Here is a 22,695-nt window from a genome sequence, read left to right as displayed (position 1 = left end):
TTTAATCAATTCTGCTTGTAACTTTTACATTCATGTGTCTAAATCAGGATTCAGATCCTAAATAGCCAATAAAAATTAAGTAAATTTAGGATTTGCAGTTGAAAACATTTAAGGAACTGCTTGCAGTGTCTTTACAGAAACATTCAGACACTCATCATCACTTAATCCTTCACTTAAAACTCTCGAACCAAATGCTGATATGAGAAGCAGAGGATTATTGGAATTATTGTAAATAATAATGCTCTGAAGTTGTTCCATACCTGAATTCTTACTGGTGTAATTTTCTTATGGAAGATCTGCATAATATCAATAATATCCAAACCTTTATCGTTTACTTCTCCTCAAAGCCCTGTAAAATATCTTTCTTCACAAAAAAACTGTCTCTTTCTGTTGCACACAGGTCACCACCATGGGCAAATTTCGGAAGGGAACATTTGCCACAGGACTCCTTAATCTTACAACAAATGGTTAAATGGTGCCTGTCTCCCACTCCACCAAAAGTTGAATGATCACACCTCCTCTCTCAAGATGACTGAAACTAGCATATCATCAACATAGAGCACTCAGTTTGACATCTAAAAAGGTGATCACCAAAAGAATATGAAACCCCACTTGCTGACACATTGTGAAAAACTCGATGAACATCACTGGTCATTTTCCCACTACAAAACAGGACCACAGTTCAGGAAACAAGAAACAAAAATGTTCCCAATGGCTTCTAACCTCTTATTTCACCCTACTTCGCCAAGTAACAATTGTTTTGTGAAAGAGTAGTGTTTCAGGAGGTCATGTTTGGGAGTGTTGTATGTGTTCCACATTAAAAATGCCACTGTCATCAATGTCCTTCCATGAAACCTAAATACATAGTTGGCTTGCACAATGTGCACTTCCTTACTGAAGAAGATATCAACAATGTATTCTTTCTGATTAGTACTTGCCATCTGATTAATAATTGTCTCCATATAATACACCCAAGTTTGATTCCCAGATGGGATTTTTTTTTCTGGCAATGTTCTTGCATAAGGCAGCTCTGGGGCTCACCCAGCCTCCAACTAATGGGCATCTGGGATGTAAAAGTGATCTCCATTGCAAGTATCCATTTTAATTATACCAAATTAATCTACAGAGTTTCACTTAAAATTTTTTCAAAGAAATACATATGAAATAATTTAATTAAGAAATTCACATTTGCAACACAATGTTTACTCAAAATTAAATAAATACACCCTCTGTAAGAGGGTCCTGCCGCATTTACAGAGATTCTACAAAGCATCGGTGATCTTTTCCTTTCTTGATCCTTTCCAATAGCGATACCACTGGTATTGGTAGATACTGATATATTGGCACTGGTATCAGCTCAGCCAAAATTTATATATACACATTCTATCATATTGCAATCTTACTGTAATACAGTTTGTAAAGAAGAATAGCAACACTAGCTCGCACACGGTTTACAAACAATATATTAACCAGAATGAAGGTTGACACAATTTTTGACAATACAAAGTATATTTGCATTAAAAGAATTTGAAAGAAATGAAAACATGATATTGAATTTATATGCATATATATGTAATAATGAGTGTGGCCTACAATAGTTTAAAAATTGCAAATAAACATTAAAACATCAACTGAAAATCATCAGGAGTGATTTGCTCGTAATACACACAGTAAAAAGATACAAAAGAGTTCACTAGTATTTTGTAGGCCCCACCTTCGACTTTCTTCAATTCATTCAATCGTCGAGGTTTGCTTGCAACAAGATTACGGCAAAGGTCAACCTTGATTTCATGAAACTAAACCGTGACAATCTGTGCTATGAGTTGCAGCCTACTCGAAATGTCTTGTTGCACAGTTTTCTACTCATAATGGGCCACAGATTTTCAATGGAATTAATATCAGGGGAGTTAGGTGGCCAACGAAGACTCGGAACATCCATGTCCGTAAAACACTGATTTACCATTCGTGATCGATGGCATGATGCATTGTCATCCTGGTAGATGAAGTAGTCCATATTTGATCCAGAAAAGTTATCTCTGGCTGTTACCAGTACTTTGTGCTGTAGAATATGCAGATGTTTTAGAGAATCAACTGATCCTTCACATATCTCGATCCTTCCGACACCTTTAGCTGCAAAGTAAGCCCATACCATTACTCCCCCAGAGAATTTCTAAGCAAGGATTTGCACTTGCTTACGAGATGAAATGTCACATTTTTACCCATTTCGGCTCATTCACTCTTTCCAGACAGCAACAATACTATCAAGCGACACAGTTGAAACAATATGCAGTCACTGCATAAAACAATAAATGTCACCATGCGGTGTCAGTTAACGCTGATAAAAACATCTTTTCACACAGACTTCTTACGGCTTCACAGCAACTGCTTTCTCAAAAACTGAATGGTTGTACGATTTCAGCACCATCTGGAGGGTGCATTAACAATACAGAAACAAGTGACTAGCGCCGCTTATGGCCAAAGAAAATTCCATAAAACCCAATAGTATTCTGCTTTCACTTGCTTTATATATGCCGGTGTGTAGCGATTTTCCGTGATTTCTTGTACATAATTTATATAATCACTGAAACTCGTTACAATCTCAACACTGAGATGTTGTTTGCAATAACCGCTCAGAATACGAGAGCAAATTCAGTTTAATTTCTTGATCTCGCAACAGATGGCAGCACCTATCTTGTATTTTACTTCATGTGCGTCATCACGCCAGCAGGGTTTTGAGTTTTGAACGGAAGCAAGAACTTCAGTTCTCTCGTGGCCAATTGCAGTGGCAGTTGCTTCCTTAGTGTTTTCCTAAACATGGCAAGCATGATGTGGTACTCTTACGTAACATCAACGGTCAAAAGCTGACTAGAACATTCGATTTATACATGTCGCAAAATGGAGTGAAGCGAATAGGAACTTTGGAAAACTGTTGTTGGATGCACGAAAACGAACTACGCCAGATGTATGGAAGTGATTTTGCCAACACAATGAACCATATTTCGCCAATCATTGATGGAAGCAAGTAATCGTTGAATTACGTGAAACAGAGGAACTTTGAAAGCACGATATTTCAGGTATGAGAGTTGACTTGTTATTAGTGCCCACTGTAGTGGAAAGTTGTACTCGCCCCCAACCACGTTGGATTTTGTTATTGCCGAATGTGAGTGCAAAATGCACTAAATAGTGAAAATAGGCAATTTGGTTAATGTACGCATTTGTTTAAAAGTCACGTAATCTTTGCTAAAGTGAACTTTGAGAAATTGCGACGATAGTTGGCAAAATTTTGCGTACTAAGCAAAAGAGTGTTCTTGAAATTTACGTAACTGTAATTGTTAAATCAAGACTCCGAGAAAATAGGAAAAAAGCACTATCGAGTGCTTTACCAATCACGTAACCTTGTTCTTAGAGCCGAAAATGTACTACAAATTAACAAGAGAAATGCCGTCGCCGAAGGTAAATTTGAGTTAATCGCAACGGTTTCCAAATTGCGACGTATTTATAATGAACCATGCCACGTACCATTAAACTATGATTTAGTACCTCACCCTCGTGAGCATCTTAGTTGTGAAGGTTTAGATGCATGTATTTTTACAAAAAAAAAGTTGAAAGCACCTAAGTTTTATTACGTAATAAAATAAAACAAAATACTAGCCAAATTGTAGATATGAGCATTGCATTTAATCTAATTTTGCGTTGATCGCAACGAAGTAGTGTTTTTGCTGGGAAGTAGGAGAAGTAATTTTAGGTGAAATTACAGACAATTTCTAGAAAGCGTATAATTACGTCTTGTTATTCTTCACGCATAAAAATGTTGTAAATTTGTATAACTTCCGCAATAGTGCGATCACCTTGGTTTAAAGGTTAGACTGTTTAAACAAATTACTTGTAAATTAAAGCAACTACTTGATTGTGAATACTGATGATATTTAATTGTGCTCTTATGAAGGATTGATATTAAAAAATCATTTTGTGTCTACGTTGGATTATTTTCCTACTGTTGTTAAACCGTAGCCTCATGACAAATTGTAACGTTAAAGTTAGTTGTTAAAAGAAAACCATGAATAAAAGTGTTAATTTGTTGAAACTTGAAAAGTACGTACAATGATTTCAAACCTAAATTGAAAACCACTAAGAAAGGGGCATAGTTGTAATTTCCCGTAGTTAGAGGTGATTGTAGATTAGAGAATATTTTTTGGCATTGTTGTTTCTTGTACGCAAACTGGAAGCATCGCATGTTATTTATTTTGCAAGTAGCTATACTTTGCGGCAAGGACATTACTTACATTGCCTTATTTAAGAATTCAAAACTTATGCTCATGTATTTGATTTGGGACCCAGTACATAGTTCTTCCTGAAGTTCTTAGTAACTTTGAGGCATCGTGACAAACACGGTAAATACCTCAACCACTAAAAATTTTGTACGTTCGGTTATAAATAATATAAGATAAAATCCCGGTCTCCAATTTTCTAATGTATGGTAGCTTATTCCTTTGCATTTAAATTGTCACCAAACAGAACGTTCCAGGTGTTACATACTGATATTCATGAAAATTGCTGTAAGGATGATATGTCGCTATTATTTTTTTACAAACTGTATTAAACAATCTACAATTGTCATCTTGCTTCAATAATTGGAATACACTACAGGATATCTGAACTCTTGAAATTGCATATTGACTCATATTCTTTCAAATCTTGGTACCTTACAAACCTATCACTATTTGAATTGTTGAACTAATTGAATATATTGAAAGAAATTGTTTTTACCTTGAATCACTTCCCATAAGCATTTGTCTTTTGGCTGCCTGGTGCATATCCTGCTTTTGATCTCTGTCATCATCAGAGCGTCTCTTCGCAGATGAAGGAGTTCTGTTGTATTCTTTTGTGGTTGGAGTGGAGCGTTTCTGTTTTAACAAAAACATTGCATTAACAACATCCAGCACATTCTTTTTCATAAGCTGAAAAACTTATAATGGGGAAAAATTTGTAACATTTTGCTTTGCTGTATAATGCACAAGAATGTAACATCAGGGTTCCACTGTATTGTCACTTTTCCTGTGTGTTAAACTGTGCTTGGTGTAACACACTGCTTTCACATGCTAGTAGCAGCTCAACAGGTCCTGAGGCAAATTGAAATGAGAATGTTGTGGTGGTGTCCTATGAATGCATTTGTGCATTTATGTGTAGCATATTTGTAAACTGACTTCCCCAAGTAAGGGAATGGTACAGTGTACATCAACAATGCTTAATGGTTTCAGCAAGAATGGAGAGGAATACATGTTACACCCAACACAGTGTAGTTCTGATATTAAAATGAGAGGATTAAGAAAGTGCAATTTTTATCTATGTGACATTGCATCCTTGGTTCTATTGACCTGATGAGTACTGTTTGATGCAGTTCAAAAGTTATGTACAAAAATAATGTGATAAAATTAACGGTGCACACACTGGCATAAGGTGGTTGTTATTCTATATTTTGCCAAGTTCGCTCGGCTTTTTCCACGATTATTTTTGAAAAGGGAACACTTACAAGTTGGAGACTGCACTATTAAAAGTACAAAAGTAGGTACCCATAGGAAAGTTAAAATGGTAAAAGTTAAAAAGGTTAAAACATGTTCTTCCTAGGGAAGTGTGGCCTGCATGATATGTCAAGGTGAGTATCTTTTATATTACACATAGCATGAGCCAAGCATTAAGTAATAATGTGGGTCAGAAGTATAAATTAAACTTACCACATTAGTTCATGATGGATGCAGTAAACGCGGTTTAAAATTACCTACGTGAAATTTAGAAATTTCGTATTTCCATGTTGCACAATTTAATAGTTAAATCCTATTAATTTCGAAGATCCTCTGTCTTCATTTACTAAGAGTACGGCATCTGGAGCGGAGATGGTACTGCGTCACTGCTTTGTTTGTTCCTGAGTGGCGGTAGTTGCAATTTCTCCCATTCGGCGGCGATGGCGTGTGTATCCTGGTTTGCTTCGTCTGCTTCCTGTTGTCAGGTGGCGCTGCTGGGTGGTGGTTGGGGAGCTGGTTCGTGCTGCTTGGTGCGTTGCAGTTCCTGTTCCCCACGTGGCTGGAGGGGGGGTCGATTATGCACACCGCATCTTTTCTTTTTCTGGTCGGGGATCTTTTTGAGGACCGGGTTACCAAGTTGGGTGTGCCTATCCATTGTCCGAGTTCAGTGCTGGTTTCTGTTGGATGATGGCATGGGTTTCTTTGACAGTGTTTTCTATGACAGAGCCGGTTGGGTGAAGTATGGATATGGAGGCGATGGTGTGGTTTGTGGAGTGGAGGTGTTGAGAAATGCCTGATTTTGGTGTGTCTTTTTTGTCATCTTTTATGTGTTCATTAATCCGTTCTTGGACAGTGCGGATGGTTCTGCCAATGTAGGTGTTGTGGCATTGGTATGTGGCTTTGTAGACACCAGGGGATGCAAATTTGGGTAGGTAGTATCTCTTGAAGTTGGGTAGTGCTCTTCCGATTTGGGATATGGGTATGTGTGCCAGTTGGATATTGAAGTGTTTGAGGGCCTTGGTGAATTTGCCTGATGGTGATAACCCAAACCAAAACCCCAACCCAAATGGATCGCTTTTCCATACCACCCCACCACATCAGGCAAATTCGCCAAGGACCTCAAACACTTCAATATCCAACTGGCACACAAACCCATATCCCAAATCGGAAGAACACTACCCAACTTCAAGAGATACTACCTACCCAAATTTGCATCCCCTGGTGTCTACAAAGCCACATACCAATGCCACAACACCTACATTGGCAGAACCATCCGCACTGTCCAAGAACGGATTAATGAACACATAAAAGATGACAAAAAAGACACACCAAAATCAGGCATTTCTCAACACCTCCACTCCACAAACCACACCATCGCCTCCATATCCATACTTCACCCAACCGGCTCTGTCATAGAAAACACTGTCAAAGAAACCCATGCTACCATCCACCAGAAACCAGCAATGAACTTGGACAATGGACAGGGACACCCGACTTGGTACCCCGTCCTCAAAAAGATCCACGACCAGAAAAAGAAAAGATGCGGTGAGCATACTCAACCCCCTCCAGCCACGTGGGGAACAGGAACTGCAACACACTGAGCAGCACAAACCAGCTCTCCAACCACCACCCAGCAGCGCCAACTGACAAGAGGAAGCTGATGATGCAAACCAGGATACACACGCCAGCACTGCCGAATGGGAGAAATTGCAACTACTGCCACCCGGGAACAAACAAAGCAGTGACACGGTACCGTCTCCGCTCCAGATGCCGTATCCTTAGTCAATGAAGACAGAGGATCTTCGAAATTAATAGGATTTAACTATTAAATTGTGCAACATGGAAATACGAAATTTCTAAATTTCACGTAAGTAATTACCCCATTAGGTTCAATTCATTTTTCCTTTATTAAAGGGCAAGGTTCAGCCTGCGGCTGTTCTATCACAATAATGTGGATGAATGATGATTAGTTGAAATGAAAAAACGAATTCAACAAAATGTATCAAGCCCGGTTCAAGACTCGAACCTAAATCATTTGGAGGCAAATTTTGAGTTAAGCAGCTATTGAAGGTCCATTTTTCATCTAATGAGCCAAAAATAGATTCAATTTCTTACCTGAGATTTTTCTTTTGTGCTGTCATTCTTGTCCTGTTTTGAAGTTTTCTTTCCTTGGTTTTTCTTCACTGCATGCTTGTACAACTTGTACAATTTCTTCGCATCAAATTCAGTGAACTTTGATACAAAGTACCATAAATTGCTGAAAGATAAACACTTATTGTAACGATTTATTTACTTTGTATTCTATTGCATGCTACACCGCTAATATGATGCAAGTATCTTCCTTACAAAATCTAAAATAATAGCATTACCAACATTGATAGCATGAAACAAAACTTCTTCAGGATACTAGTGACAACTTAAGTACAATTGTATGTTCCAGGAAAAATGTGTAAATTTCAAAACTATATTTTTTTACATAATTAGGAAATGAGAGACGCGGTAGTATATAAATATGGAGAAAATAGTACTCACTTTATTATTATTTTTTTATACTCGGAATGAGGATGGTGGCAGTGGCCACTGAAATTAATAGAAAGAAGAAGAAACAGTTTCGTGGATAAAGTGAGTACTATTTTCTCCGTATATATAAATTTTTTTGGTGTATAAAATTCCTTCCACTTTATTCAAGAATATCTCACCAAAGTATTTTTACAATCTGATTTTATTGCATTTTTATTTTATGTTGCTTTTCTGCCTGTTTAGGTTAATCATGATGACGAGGATGAATGATTATTTGATTAAATTTATGAAGAACACTCACTAAGAACACATATGCTGAAGTCAGGACTTAAACATGGGATAGGCAGTGAATGATTGTAAGTCTAGTACTCAATGCCATCAAGGTGGCAGCATTTTTAAAATATGATCTTTGTCTGATCACAACAAATAAAGCTATTTGGTCTAGGAATTAATTCGTGCGGTTGTTACGCACACATTGAAGCTGTAGTTCAAACACAAAATACATAAATACCTTAAGAAAAATATTGTCCATCGTGAGCCACCACTTTTGCCCATCTGTCAGGCAAGTTACGGATTCCGTGGTGAAAGAAGTCCTCATCCTTTGAAGCGATCCAGTCAGAGACCCATTTTTCGATATCTTCTGAAGAAGTGAACCGCTGTCCAATCAAATCGTTATTCATGCAATCGAACAAGTAGTAGTCCGAAGGAGCAACGTCTGGTGAATACGGTGGGTGGGGTAAAACTTCCCATCCGACATTTTCTAAATAGGTTTTGACCGGTTTTGCGACATGTGGGCGAGCGTTATCATGTTGAAAAATAAGTTTATCATGTCTGTTCTCCCATTCTGGTTGTTTCCTGGCCAGAGCTTGCTTCAAACGCATTAATTGTCGTCGATAACGTTCTCCATTAATAGTTTCACCTGGTTGTAGCAGCTCATAGTACACCACACCTTTCATATCCCACCATATGCACAGCATAACCTTTGCATGGTGAATATCTCGTTTCGGTTGTGATGGACCTGGTTCACCTGGCTTCACTCAGGCCTTTTTTCATTTCGGGTTCTCGTAATGGATCCACTTCTCATCGCCAGTAACAATGCGATGCAAAAACCCCTTTCTTTTCTGTCTTTGAAGCAGCAATTCGCAAATGGGTTTTCGTCTTTCAACGTCTCTGTCTTTCAATTCATGTGGAACCCAATGTGACATCTTTTGAATCATTCCTATGGCTTTGAGGCATTTGGAAACTGTTGTTTGATCAACGCCTAATGCTTCTGCACGTTCTTCCTGCGTTTGACATTAATCCTGATCAAGCAATGCTCTCAATTCTTCGTCTTCAAATTTTTTTGGCTGTCCAGGTCGCTCTTGATCTTCCAGGCCGAAATCACCACTTCTAAACCGTGCAAACCACTTCTGACACGTTCGCTCAGCTAGCGCATGGTCACCATACACTTCCACCAAAATACGATGACTTTCGGTAGCACTTTTCTGCATGTTAAAGTAATGAAGCAGAACACCCCGCAAAAACACTTTATCTGGCACGAACTGCGCCATGTTCAGTTGACTACAAAATGCTGTTGTTGACGCATCAATCAACTGCCCTATACTACGAACGATGCGCGCTGACAGGAGTTTTCAACACATGTGTGGATACACGGAACTGTGGGACGATACGCTCGTTACGCCATCTCTTGTCCAGGTGCACGAATTAATTCCTAGACCAAATATATTTCATTATGAAACTTGAACCTCACATAATGTAATCATACACTGAGTATAATTATTTAATCAAAGACAATCTAAGAATATGATAATATAAATTGCATGTCTAGTCTCCCAAAACATTCAGGAGATATGTCTTTAAAACTCACCTCCTCCATTCTTTAATCTTGTCTGGATCTTTGAACTCCGCAAGGCATCGGTTAATCTGGTCACCGATCTGCAAGAGGCATTCTCTTGTATGGTTCACCTGCTCTTGTTCACTGAGGGACTGGTCAGGGTTGTCCAGGGCTTTTAGAGCTTTCTTCACTGGACGCATTTTTTCTTTGCACTGCAACAAAAATTTTGAAATAAATTTCCGGACCCCATTCAGAAATGTTAAAACTTACTTTAACTGCATTTACAATGCATTTGTTTAGCTAAAATGAACTGGACCTACAGTTTAAAGTGAGATTCAATGTGCAATGTGCCTTCACTGGGGATCTAAATCAGGGCCCTTTGATTACAAGGCCACAGCTTTACAACTACGCCATCAGGGAGAGCTTGAAAATGTGTGTTAAAATTTTTTTGGAGCATCCTGTGTGTACAGAATGTAAACGCTTTGCATACCGAGACCAGATCCTATGCTAAATATTAGTAACAAGCTTCTCAGTTAACTGCTCACTGAAGAGAAACACAAATACTTACCTCATTAAAAATCCCTGGATCAAGATCCCCAGTAACATTTAAAGCTTTCGGTTCACTGTTGGCCGTGTAGTGCATGGGACCTGATTCCCTCTTCTTCTTTGCCTTTGCCTCTTTCTTCTCCTTCTTTTCCTTCTTCACCCTCTTCTTTTCTTCTTTTTCCTTTGCCAATTCCTCCTTTTCTATATCCTTCTCTTTATCATTCACTTTCTCCACCTTTTCCTTGCTTTCCTCATCCTCAGTTTTAATCTTTGGTTTTTCCTGCTTTACCTTGGACAGTTTCTTGGGCATTATTTCTGAGAGAGGAAGGTTTGTGTTTACGTTTTCATCTCCAGAAGAGATATCATCATCTATTATTTCCTTCGTTAGTGCCTTTACTTCTTTGGCCTTCTTCCTTTGCCGTTTAGGTTTTGTCTAAAACAGAGTATAGATAATAAATATACATCTGAATCAATTATGAAAGAATAACTTAGTAACATAGTATTGACACAGACTAGTTTGGTACTGGTAACCTCATTTTGGTATAATATTTTGTACTTAATCTTGAACTACTAATTTTCAATATAATTCTTATATTATGCAAAACAATATGCTAATTACTATTACTACTGTTAATTACGCAAATTAATCTTCATATTCTAAGGATTTCCATTTAGAATGTTTTTAGTTTTACATCATCCTTTCACGTAATCATACACAAATTCCTATCACTATAAATGCTTTAACATAATTGCATTTGAAAGAAAAGTTCTGTCCGAGTTTCTTTACGTCCACTTTATGCTCAGATAGGCTCATCAGGATTGGACCTGTAGCTGAAAGTGAAATGTGAACCACCATGCAAAGTGTCTGCAAAATGCCTACACTGGGGATTCGAACCTGTGACCCCTCGATTACAAGGCAACAGGTTTACCACTCCGACATTGGGGAGGGCTAAATGCAGTATTAAATTTATTGTGTATATTAATGTGCACTGCTAGACAGTTCTGGGTTGTAATAAATCCACATTACTTATTTACAAGAAAGAAGAGATTTGTACCAAATTAAGTACCAGATGATATAAATAGAACCCTATATTTTTCATTCACAACAGTACCTGAAAGTTTCAAGTACTACAACTAAGAACTGATATAATGTAATAATTTTATAAGATTCTGCAAATATTCAAGCCCTGAAATAAGATGAATTTTATGTAAAATGCACATTTTTTAACATGTTGCAAATATGACCACAAATAACATGTACACAATGAAAAACATCGCAAAAACTTTTTCTTCTAGGCACAAATCATTTTATGCAGCGTCAAGAGTGTTAAAATATTTAGCTGAGGGTTTTAATGGAATTGTGACCTGGTTTTTACAAGTGTTTTTAACCAAACCTTTTAACCTAATTCTTTTAACACTCTTGATGCAGCATAAAATGATTTGTGCCTAGAAGAAATGGAACCTGAAGAAGGGGGCAGTCGAACCCCGAAACATAGTTTCGAAATTCAATACTCACTCACGTAAAAAAGACCATTTTATACAAATTTTGTATAGATTGAATAATTTAATAGTATCCAATGGTCATAATCAGGTGATTTAGCCAGAATAAAAAGAGTATAATTAAAATGCATTAAGTATTTGCATGTATATGAATCAATTATTTTATGACATTAATTATGTTGGCTCAAGGTGTAAATTTGGCATTAATAATCCAGACTTCTGGTATGTAGCAAACTCTGTTGTTAAGAATCGTTGAAAAATGCACTGAGATTCCTACAACTTACACCCTATCCTTGAAAACAATTATGCATCATGTATTCTCTCTTGAGTATTATCATAACATAACTTGTCTGCCAAAGAGGAATATCAATTAAAGAATTTTATGGTGAGTTTTTATGATTCAGTAACAATGGCAATTTTTTCTTGACTCTACAACTGTACAACATAACAGCATTTTTTACATACCACTCCCAATGACTTGTCCACCATTTTCCTTAACACTTTTAAAAGATGATCAGCTCTCTGTTGCAGATGTTTTGCTTGGGGTTTCTTGTCGTCATTCAAAAGAATTTTATCTCCTATACCCAAGGAAGGGTCCATTTTTATGGCCTCCCAAGAGCCCATACCATACTGGTATATGCCCTGCAGCAACTTCGTATCATCTTCAATATCCCAGTCGACATCAAACTTGGAAGGCTTTACCCTGCAAATATAAAAGATGGGATGGTAAGGAACTTAGGTTGTCCTACAGCTGCTACTGCTTGCACATATAAGACAATTCCTCTTGGAATTGGTTATCATGCAAAATGAAGAAAGTTCAGCATGTCTAATCAGCATTCAAATCACACTGCACAGTACAATAACTTAACTAAAGTGTACACTCCTGTTCAGATAAAGTGGCACATACTTTAACTACCCAGCCTTATAAAATGTCAGAAGTGTACGAGACATCTACTTTATAAAACCAGAGCATATGAATAATATGATATATTCATAGAAATTGTAAAAAATGGCAGAATTTTGCACTAAATTACAATATCTATGTAAAATTATCAGTAATTGTATGATATGAATATATTGGCCAATACCAAGAAACAGTCAACCAATTATAAGCATTGATTAAGGTGATGAATGAACCATCCAGGTTCTTCGATGAGCATCATAATTTTATAAGACCATGTTAGTACAGGTGAAACTTTCACATAAAGTCCATTCCTAATAGGGACGTGAAGTTTTCGTTTTAACGATAACACCGAAAAGTTCAGGAAGGCAAAATAAAGTGTTTAAAATGTATTTGGGTAGGTTAAGGAGACAAGTTTTTGGTGTTTCGGAATCGCGAATTATGCCATTTTTCAGAATAACACCGAATTTGGACTTAACGTGAAAAATGCCTCGAAATATGCACTATAAACTGGGCTTAACACTTTTTCTGTTCAAAAAGAACTACCAGAAGCGCTATGAGATTTGTCCATTTCTAGTCTAGCTAGTGAAAGTTAGATTCAAAACAGTTTGTCATGATTCATGTTTTACAGTTTGGCGCAGAAATGACTGACAGTGCTTTGACCTCGTCCTGAAATAGAATTTGCCTCGGGGATCTTCTCAGAAGGGAAGTTTCGCATGAACGGGAAAATTTTTAGGGAGAAACACCTGTTGTGTGGGGAGGGGCATAGGGGTGAGGATGTATGTATGTACACAAAACGGTATTTTAAGTTCAGAGAGGAATTTTTTGGCATTGTTAGGGAAATTTCAGTCAGTCAGATCACTGAAGCTGCATGGTTTGTGCAGTGTCTTTCATTTCCTTTTGCTTCTGTGGTGTACTTTGCAGCATCCCAAAGTCAGCAAACAATTTTTGAAAATTTTATTCTGTGAGAGTGAAAGTTTTGAAATATGATTGTGTTCAAAATCAATAAACATTTCATATTTAGTGGCTGATGAGATGAAATAGTTTTTCAAATGCAAGAAATTTCATAATTTCTCACAAAGGTAAGCCTTCAATTTATTTATTTTTGTCATTAAAACTAAAATTTGCCTTAATTTACCATAACTAAAGCAATATGAAAATCTTATGCATAGAAGAAACCGTAAAAACGCATGTAAAAATAACACAAATTTTCAATTAATAACACCGAAATTTGCTTTAAACCGCAAAAAATAACACCAAATTGCCGTTAAAAATAACCATGAAATTTAGGGGAAAATAAAACAAAAACTTCACGTCCCTACTAATAAATAATAAACACCCATACACTTTCTGGAAGAAATAAAACTGGGACTATTGATTTCAGTAATGTACAAAAACTAAATCTACTTGATATTATCTTTTTCCTACTTCATTTATATCTATGGGATACACACAAAATGTACTTATGTATCCATGTAATGGTTTATTTTATTTTATTTTATTAATTTTCCTGACCAATGTCAACATCGGTTCCGATGTGGCTGGTGGCAGTGGTTACCGAAAATAATCAAATGAAATAAACTGTTACACAGATATGTAAGTACATTTCGTGTGCATCTTATCATGTCTCAAGTCCTGTAACATTAATCATCCTTATAGTGGAAAAATGTTCAAGTTTAAGGTCGCAAAGTGGTAAATAGCCTTTTGAGATCATGTGCCTGCCAAATAGCTTTCATGAGATGATTTTTAATCTGCATCAAACCCCATTGACTGAATGTCACAAATATTATTTCAGTAATAATAAATAATAGTATTGCAATAAAGTTGTACATGACACACTGAATATGCTACAATTTTTCAGGTTACCACAGTCACAACCCTACACATCATGTAAAGTTCTTAAAAAAAATTCAAGTTACACATACAATGATCAAATAGTAGCACTTACCTAGCATTTAAAACCCATTTCTTCCTTTCCTCAGGATCACTCGGAAGAGCTTTATCCAAGGGTTCCAACTCCTTTACACATGCCAGCAGTGTCTTGGCATTTACATTCACACCACCAACTTTGAAAGTAGGACCTCGCTCCCTCTTCTTAGGCAATGGACCTGAGAGATCATACCACAGTTAATGAAACATATTTTGTTCTATCATTCTGTATTGTGCCTATTAGAGTGTATCGCAAACATGATAACTTTCACAAGTACCATAGTTCTGAACTGTACCAAGTATTCTCCCTTAAGTACAGAATGCAGTACAAGGCAACAGCATTAGCCACTGCATCTGGTTCAGAAAGGATTGTTTCAACAATACCTTTTGATAAGAAGACGTAAGTGAGTTACTAAAATTATTTCCGCGAAACTTACTTGTAAATGTTCTATTAATTTCGGTGGCCTCTGCCACCATCCACTTGGGAACTCAATGCTTCACCCAACAGTGAAGAATCGAGTTCCCAAGTGGATGGTGGCAGACGCCACCGAAATTAATAGAACATTTACAAGTAAGTTTCGCGGAAATAATTTTAGTAACTCATTAAGTCTTCTTATTATCAACTGCATTCTTTATTCACCCTAACATGAATATCTTTTGACAAGTAACGTTAAGTTACTGTGGTATAAAACTACAGTGAAACCCCGATATTACGTTCCCGCATTATACGTTTTCCCACTTAATACATTCATCCAGTCAGGCCCCGGCAAAAGGACGAGTTAAATAATAGGATGTTCACCTCAATCTTACGTTCACTCTAACTCCCTTTTCCCGCTTTATACATTCTCCGAGCCGTGGCGATGTTTTAAAATTTGCCAGAAACCTGTTCTGTTGACCACATGACTTCTCCCTCCCTCCCTCCTGTTACTTGCTTTCGCATTCCCCACGCGAGCTTGAACTTTCAGAAGTTAGGTTTTTGTGCTAGAGGAGGGAGAAGAGGAATGGTTCCCAGGAAGGAGGGGGGGGGGGGTGAACAAGTTGCATTTGTCATACCTCCCTTGAGGGACAGGAAGGAAAAACGGCACTTCTTGCATTCCCCGTGATGATGAAATGGGCCGATCCTTCTGCCGCAGGTTCAAACAACAAGCGCACTGTTGCCAAACCGATGCTCTCTAAATGCTGCCTTCCCTAGAGTTTTGGCACAATGTGTGTGACTGAGGTGTCTTTGTTCAACCTTCCCCTCCACAAAAACAAGAGTGGAAAATTGAGAATGGGGCTCAGATCACCATTCGCTTCTTTGCCATTCATTTACGGAATCCTTCATAGTTGACAGGAACGAAAAAAGAGGGTGAGTTGTTTGTAAAAACTTTTCCTTTCTTCTTGTTTGCAATGTTGAAAATGGAAAAAAATAAGGATTTGCCATACCGGATAACAACGGCACTCTTTCTTCAATGGAAATTTGTTTAGATTCCTAAGGAAATAAGATTGGATCTAGTTCGATTATTTTTAATCTTAAGTTTTTTCACGGACACTACATCATTTGGTTATCAGAATGAAGTTGAAAACACACAAGCTAAAGCGATCTTTTTTTTCTATGGACAGTTAGGGTGATATTTTACTCACTGATGGAAAAATATTTGTGTCAAATCAATTGTGTGGGGGAAAGGGGGGGTGAAGTTGAGATAAATAATTCTATGTAAGGCAGAGAATGTTTTCTCTATGCATATTGTGTAACTTGTATGTTGTAAAGTGATGGGGCCAGGAAAAATTAGTGAATAAACGAGGGGTGTGGCAATATTTTCGGAGAGCAGCCAAATTAAAGCACATCTAAATGCCATTAAAATGCATATTTGGGCCAAAATAGCAAGGGGGCTGCCCAAGCATGGTGCTGATCACATCACTTTCAAATTGGCAAAAAAAAAAAAAAAAAAAAAAAAAAAAATGTGGGGTAAATAAAGGCAGCCGGAGCATGGTGCTGATCACACCATATCCCACATCCACACACACACACATATATATATATATAGGATAAAAGGAAGGAGGGCCACAAGGACTAAATAAAAAGTGAAAGAGGAGAGAGGAAACACTCACCGGACACAGAAAAAATTAAAATTTTCGTGATGGTATGTCACATCTTCAGGAGTAGAGAGACGTTGTAGAACTTGGTAACATGAAGGAAGAGTAAGTATAACCTGCAGTGTTGCCGGGTCCCGAAAAAAAAGTGTTGACAGTGCCACAAAAATATATAGATGGTTTTTTCGCCAGGCTTGTCGAAAACTGTTAGTGGTGGGGGGGGGGTTGGTTGGGGAAAGGTGGTGTTGAGGGTGAGGATAGGGGATGAGGGGCGTTACTGGGTGGCTTTGTTCAGGCCTGGGGGTGTGGTTGCATTCATGGTCGATATGTAGGCCCTCTCCCATCTTCTACGTATTGAGGTGTTGGTGGATTGGGGCAAGGAGTGGACGATCGCTACCTGGAAGCAGTCATAAAAGCTCCCACATTAATCTGCCACTGTGCACAGCTAAATATTATCCCTTCATAATAAATTTTAAAGTCAAAATTGTGTATTTTAATCGCTCAAAATGTCATTTTTGGACATTTTCTTTTAGGGCGAAGGCAGTTAGTTTGATACTTGAATTTTTTTGTGCAAATACCTGTTTACCAATAGTGTGTGCCAAAATTACTTGAAGCTTGAGACTTTAATCCTTTTTTTCTACAGGGTCATAAACATGTACTTTTGGTTTAAAAAATCCAAGTTCAGGGTTAAATATCTCTGGTGGGCAGTTGTTTAAAAATCTGAAATTTGTGCACAATACAGTACTCCATGATAAGTAACTTCAGTATAAATTTTGAGTTTGAGATTCAATTGGTTTAAGAGATACAAAACTCGTGAAAAATTCAATATTTTGCATTAAATATGGTATGCCTAATTTCATTTCTTATTAACATTTTGTGTTAAAATTTTGCAAACTGTAATTTGGAATGTCAATGAACAACATTACAATCCTGAAATGGATCTACAATAAAATATATATACAAGGGCATGCTGAAAAGTAAAACTTCCTATGTTTTTATTTTCTTTGTTACCTTGTAAACATGATATAAAAATCCTGTAAAACCACTTTAGGCACATAAACCTAAAATAGGTTCTAACAAGCAAAATAGGTTATTTTAGGCACTATAAAACTTTGTCATTTGTTTCATTTTTTAATCAAACGTTAATATAACTTGTAATTTCTTATTTACCTGCAAAGGAAAAAATAGGTTAAAAACCTAAAATCCAAGGTCTAATTATAACATACGAGTCTAGTGGTCATGAAATTCATTTCTACCACATAAGGTTTGTGCAAAATTAAATACAGTGCAGCTCAGTTTACATTCCCTAATTCTATATTTTCTTGCATTATACGTTACTTCACTCTGGTCCCCGGAAGAACACGAAATCAAGGTTCGACTGAATGTTTTTTTATCCCCTACAATTTGCACAAACTCCAGAAAAGTATCAGCCAGTATCAGTGATTGATTGATTGATTTGCTTTATTTTACTTCGCTTTTTGTGCCACTTTGGCTAATTTCCGAAAATGGGGATGAGTGATATGATGAATGAACACTCACAAACATCCATGCCCAGGCTGGGATTCGAACCTGGGACCCTTGGCGTCATAGCATGATGTGCTCACCTCTCTGCCACGGGGGCTGGCAGTATCAAAGATTAAATTCAAACCAATACTGCTGGTGTTTGCCAATACATCAGTCCTAAATTTTGTAGACTTGATAATCCTATAGTTACCTGATAAGTTGCTATCTTCGTTGAGTGTTGTGGACTCGTTCTCCTTCTGAGACTGATACTCGTTCATGGCAGTCTCGCAGCGTTCTCTTAGAAGTTCTCCCAACTTATGCAGATCTGCCAGAGGCTTCTCCTGCAGCTCGGCATCGCAGGCCACAACTTCCAGCCGATGGAGTGGAACCGAAAACCTCTTGTAGCTTTTAATAAACCTACGGATCTGTAAAGAAATGGATCGCAGTTCTTGAAATATGTTGCAGGTTCAACTGGGTGGTGCACAAAATGTTATACCACTGAAATACCTTATTAATACTTTTTTATTACTGGACTAACAGTGTTGCAACTGATTAAGCAAAAGCTGTACTTCATGGAAATTACATTAAGGGGTGTCATGAGTCAGAATTGGGCGGAGATGAAAGCACACATGCCACAGTTTGTGGGATGGCAGACAATGGTTTACTCTTGATAATGGTTTTTTTGCAGCAACAGACTGTGCCAAGGATGCAGGAAAGTTTCCGAGACCGCTCTGGTATGTGATAGACCCCCTTGAAAACAGTATATGTTTCAAAAATATGAAGGAATTGTTCTGTGATGAAGAAAAAACCCTTAATATGCACAAGTGGTTTGATTCAAGGTGCTGGCAAATTCACAGAGACTCTGATTTGATCCCGTTTAATTTCAGATTCAATTTTAGAAACTATAGTGAACCCATCTGATCAAGGATATGAGAATATAAAACAAATACTATAACATTTCATGTGCAGGTACTTATTCTGAAGTCAACATCACGAGCAGGTGGGTATTAAAAGGGAAACTGTTTTTTGTTGCTGGTTAACATTATTATGGAGAATATGCTGTTGTTTGCATTCTACTAGCAACATGTGCACACATTTTAAATTTATTTTTGGCACTCCTTGCAAGTATGGTGGATTAGATTCTGCAAAGCAAATCATGGCATTTTCATCACTTGTAAATGAATAATAGTTTAATCTGGTGATACTTGTATTTTGTAATTAGTGACGTGGCAAAGCAGAAAATCTACTGATTCTGGTGCACTCATTGATAAATTTTTAACATATTCCAATATTTTTTATTTTATTCCAATTTATTTATTAATTGCCACCATACAAAAACTAGATATACTATTAAAATTCTGTTTTGTGTATTATAAATATCCTGAGTTCCTTACACTGACACAGAAGCATTTATGCATTTATATCTCTGAGAAAATAATTTTTATGATTTTTCAACTTACTTCAGCATCGGTGAATCCTTTAATGTGCTCTCGTGCAGCATTCCTTGGCAGTCTGCCACGCTTCCTTGGTCTCTCATCCTCACTTCCTTCTTCTGAAGATTCCGATTCTTCACCTTTCTTTTTCCTTTTCTTCCCTCTACCACTTGCTTCTGCTGTGGAGACAAGGTTTAAAAACAATTTAGGTAAATGCCATGCACCTATGCATTAATGTACAGATACACTTTTTCATGCTCATGATAAAATACATACATATATGTTGTATGTGCCTTGTACATTGTACAGTCACTTGCACTTCTGACTTCCAATGGGGATATTACAACCCAGAAGTGTCAGTGACTACAATTAATTTTTCATTAAGATTTTTTCAAGGACTTGTGGGTGAAAAATTTGTAATGTAGAATATTCAATAGGTTTGAAAATGTAAAAAAATTAGGAATGTAATATACACTGAATGCATGCAGACAGAGAAACACAGTGGAAGACACATGCCACTGATGCTGTCAGCATTCCTGCTGGACATGCCTTCGCTAGAAACTTCAATGCAAAACATACAAATAGGTAGAGGCATGCAAATTTCGTTTTTGACGAAAACACGAAATATGAAATAACATGTTGTAATATTCATTTTTCATGTCTCTGAAAGGTGTAAGATGCATTTTCCTACCCTATTTTGTCACGAAATAATGCAAAATGAACTGCAAAATGCGAAATATACTCTTAAACACGAAATTTACCATTTATATACCGACGCGACACTTTCTGAAGTCTGAAGTATCCTGTGAGTTATGCAATTCACGGAAAAAGGATTAATTCTGCTACAAATATTTGAGAAGCAAAAATGGACCCCTTTACACAGGAATAAACTTAATACTCTGGTAACTACATAAATGTGCTATTAGAAGGGATAAGTTTATTTTGTGTAATAAGTGCAGTTTTTAAATTTAAATTTCAAATTTAGGATTATATTCACAATTTTAAAACCAAAATGTAATTTTATATAGCACTTTTGATGTGATTATTCACCGCTATAACACCGAAATTTTATTTTATTTACCGCTTTTGAACCCGAAATCGACTCTGTTTTTGTACCGAAATTTTGCTTTTTTATTTACCAAAAATATGTGCCTCTACAAATAGGCTGTTGCAGTCACGTGACTCTCCACTGTATACCGTGCATATGGGTCCATCGATCATTGTAGTATAACAATTCCAACCATACCTATCCTATTACTTACGTGAAATTTAGAAATTTCGTATTTCCACGTTGCACAATTTAATAGTGAAATCCTATTAATTATGTTGTAAATTGCAACTACCGCCACCCGGGACAAACAAAGCAGTGACGCAGTACCATCTCCGCTCCAGATGCCGTACCCTTAGTGAATGAAGACAAGAGGATCTTCGAAATTAATATGATTTGACTATTAAATTGTGCAACGAGGAAAAACGAAATTTCTAAATTTCAGTAAGTAATTTTAAACCGCGTTTACCGCATCCATCATGAATACCTATCCTAGTTGCAACAATACGAGATTATTGGTTCAAATATAATTACACAAGATGTGTATTAATTCTGCATCAAAATGATGGGTAAAGATAACTGAAGAGGAACTTACCATCACTTTCTGATTGGTTGATCTGCTGCAGAGTTTTCCTACTCCGAGGAGGCAGATAAAGGTCTTCCATTTCTTTCTGCTTTTCTTCTTCTTCCACTTTTTTCCTAAAGTTTTCTGGGATTATTTCATCCTAAAAACATCAAGTCAAATATTACATTGTTGTTACTGCCCATGAAGGCACATACATGGGAAAGGGGTGGATGTAAATTTTGGTGAGACAAATAAATAAGTTATAATACACTATGGGAAAATAGATTGTGTTTTGTCTTAGGAAATGTTGATTAACTGGGTTGTAGAAGATATAAAGATGGAAGTAAGATTTATTTATTACTGTTGGGCATGATTCAGTCACTACATAAGCCTCAACACCTCACATAGACTGGGTTGGAGTGATCGACACAACACATTGTTCCTCCATTTAGTCCAATCCACCAGGCATTGAACCTGGGCCAATAGTACCTAGAAAATATGTGTACAATACATAGATACTAGGAGGCATTTTCAAGTAACACTGGTAAATTGCAATGTAACATTAATAAAATCCAGTATTTGTAAGAATTCTAAATAATGAAGTTCGAACATTGTTTTAACAAGGGTATCGGCATTAGCTCAAACCTAGATGTAATTGTAAAATTAAGATTTATATCTCCTTCCTTTACAATAGTTTCTCCATTTTCACTAGAATTTCTAACTCCACCAAGAATAAGAAATTTAAATTAAACATGAGGTAACATCATCTGCATTTTTAAATAAACTTGAATACATTCAAAACACATGATAGCAGTAGGCATACATCACACACCCTAATTGACACCAAAATCAAAGAAACACATGCAATTATGCACTTTCCGCACAAGCTGAATATCGACAGCGGTCAGGCTCATCATGTTTAGCTCCCGCTATTACAACAGCTCAACCCCATCATGCGCAGCAGAGGAAATGGTTACACCAGCACCCCTAGCGGTAGTCGACGAAACACCAACAGGAACCGGAAGTCAACCAAACAGTAAAGCATCGAGTTCTCAAGTGGATGGTGGTAGAGGCCACCAAAATTAATAGAACATTTACAAGTAAGTTTTGCGGATATACCTTTAGTAACTCGCTTACGTCTTATATTATCAACTGCTTCTTTATTCCCCTCAACATGAATAACAAGTATAATGATAGATATCCCGAAATAGAACATATATTATATTTGTAACTGATTCAATTACACACAGTGTAAAACAAAATTCCACGAGTTTCAGTTTTCCTTCAGAACTGGAGGATAAGTACAGAAACTCACATCTCCAAT

The 22,695-nt window shown here is 37.0% G+C and overlaps 1 protein-coding gene across 4 annotated transcripts in view; it reads right to left on the bottom strand.

The window, feature by feature from the left end:
• Positions 1–22,695, bottom strand: part of Chd1 (chromodomain-helicase-DNA-binding protein 1) — a 91,755-nt gene that overhangs the window by 4,589 nt on the left and 64,471 nt on the right. For all 4 annotated transcript variants that reach the window (XM_083139941.1, XM_083139952.1, XM_083139944.1 and 1 more), the window contains exons 19-27: positions 21,402–21,531; positions 19,786–19,937; positions 18,537–18,750; positions 14,769–14,928; positions 12,385–12,622; positions 10,442–10,852; positions 9,907–10,085; positions 7,635–7,776; positions 4,768–4,904 (exon numbers count right to left, since the gene is read on the bottom strand). In XM_083139941.1, coding sequence (XP_082996067.1) covers positions 4,768–4,904; positions 7,635–7,776; positions 9,907–10,085; positions 10,442–10,852; positions 12,385–12,622; positions 14,769–14,928; positions 18,537–18,750; positions 19,786–19,937; positions 21,402–21,531 — 1,763 coding nt within the window. The remainder of the gene's footprint in view (positions 1–4,767; positions 4,905–7,634; positions 7,777–9,906; positions 10,086–10,441; positions 10,853–12,384; positions 12,623–14,768; positions 14,929–18,536; positions 18,751–19,785; positions 19,938–21,401; positions 21,532–22,695) is intronic.

Source organism: Lepisma saccharinum, chromosome 1 (genome assembly GCF_977018435.1).
Source record: "Lepisma saccharinum chromosome 1, izLepSacc3.1, whole genome shotgun sequence".
Classification (NCBI taxonomy): Eukaryota; Metazoa; Arthropoda; class Insecta; order Zygentoma; family Lepismatidae; genus Lepisma; species Lepisma saccharinum.
This window is presented reverse-complemented; position numbering and strand designations above follow the sequence as displayed.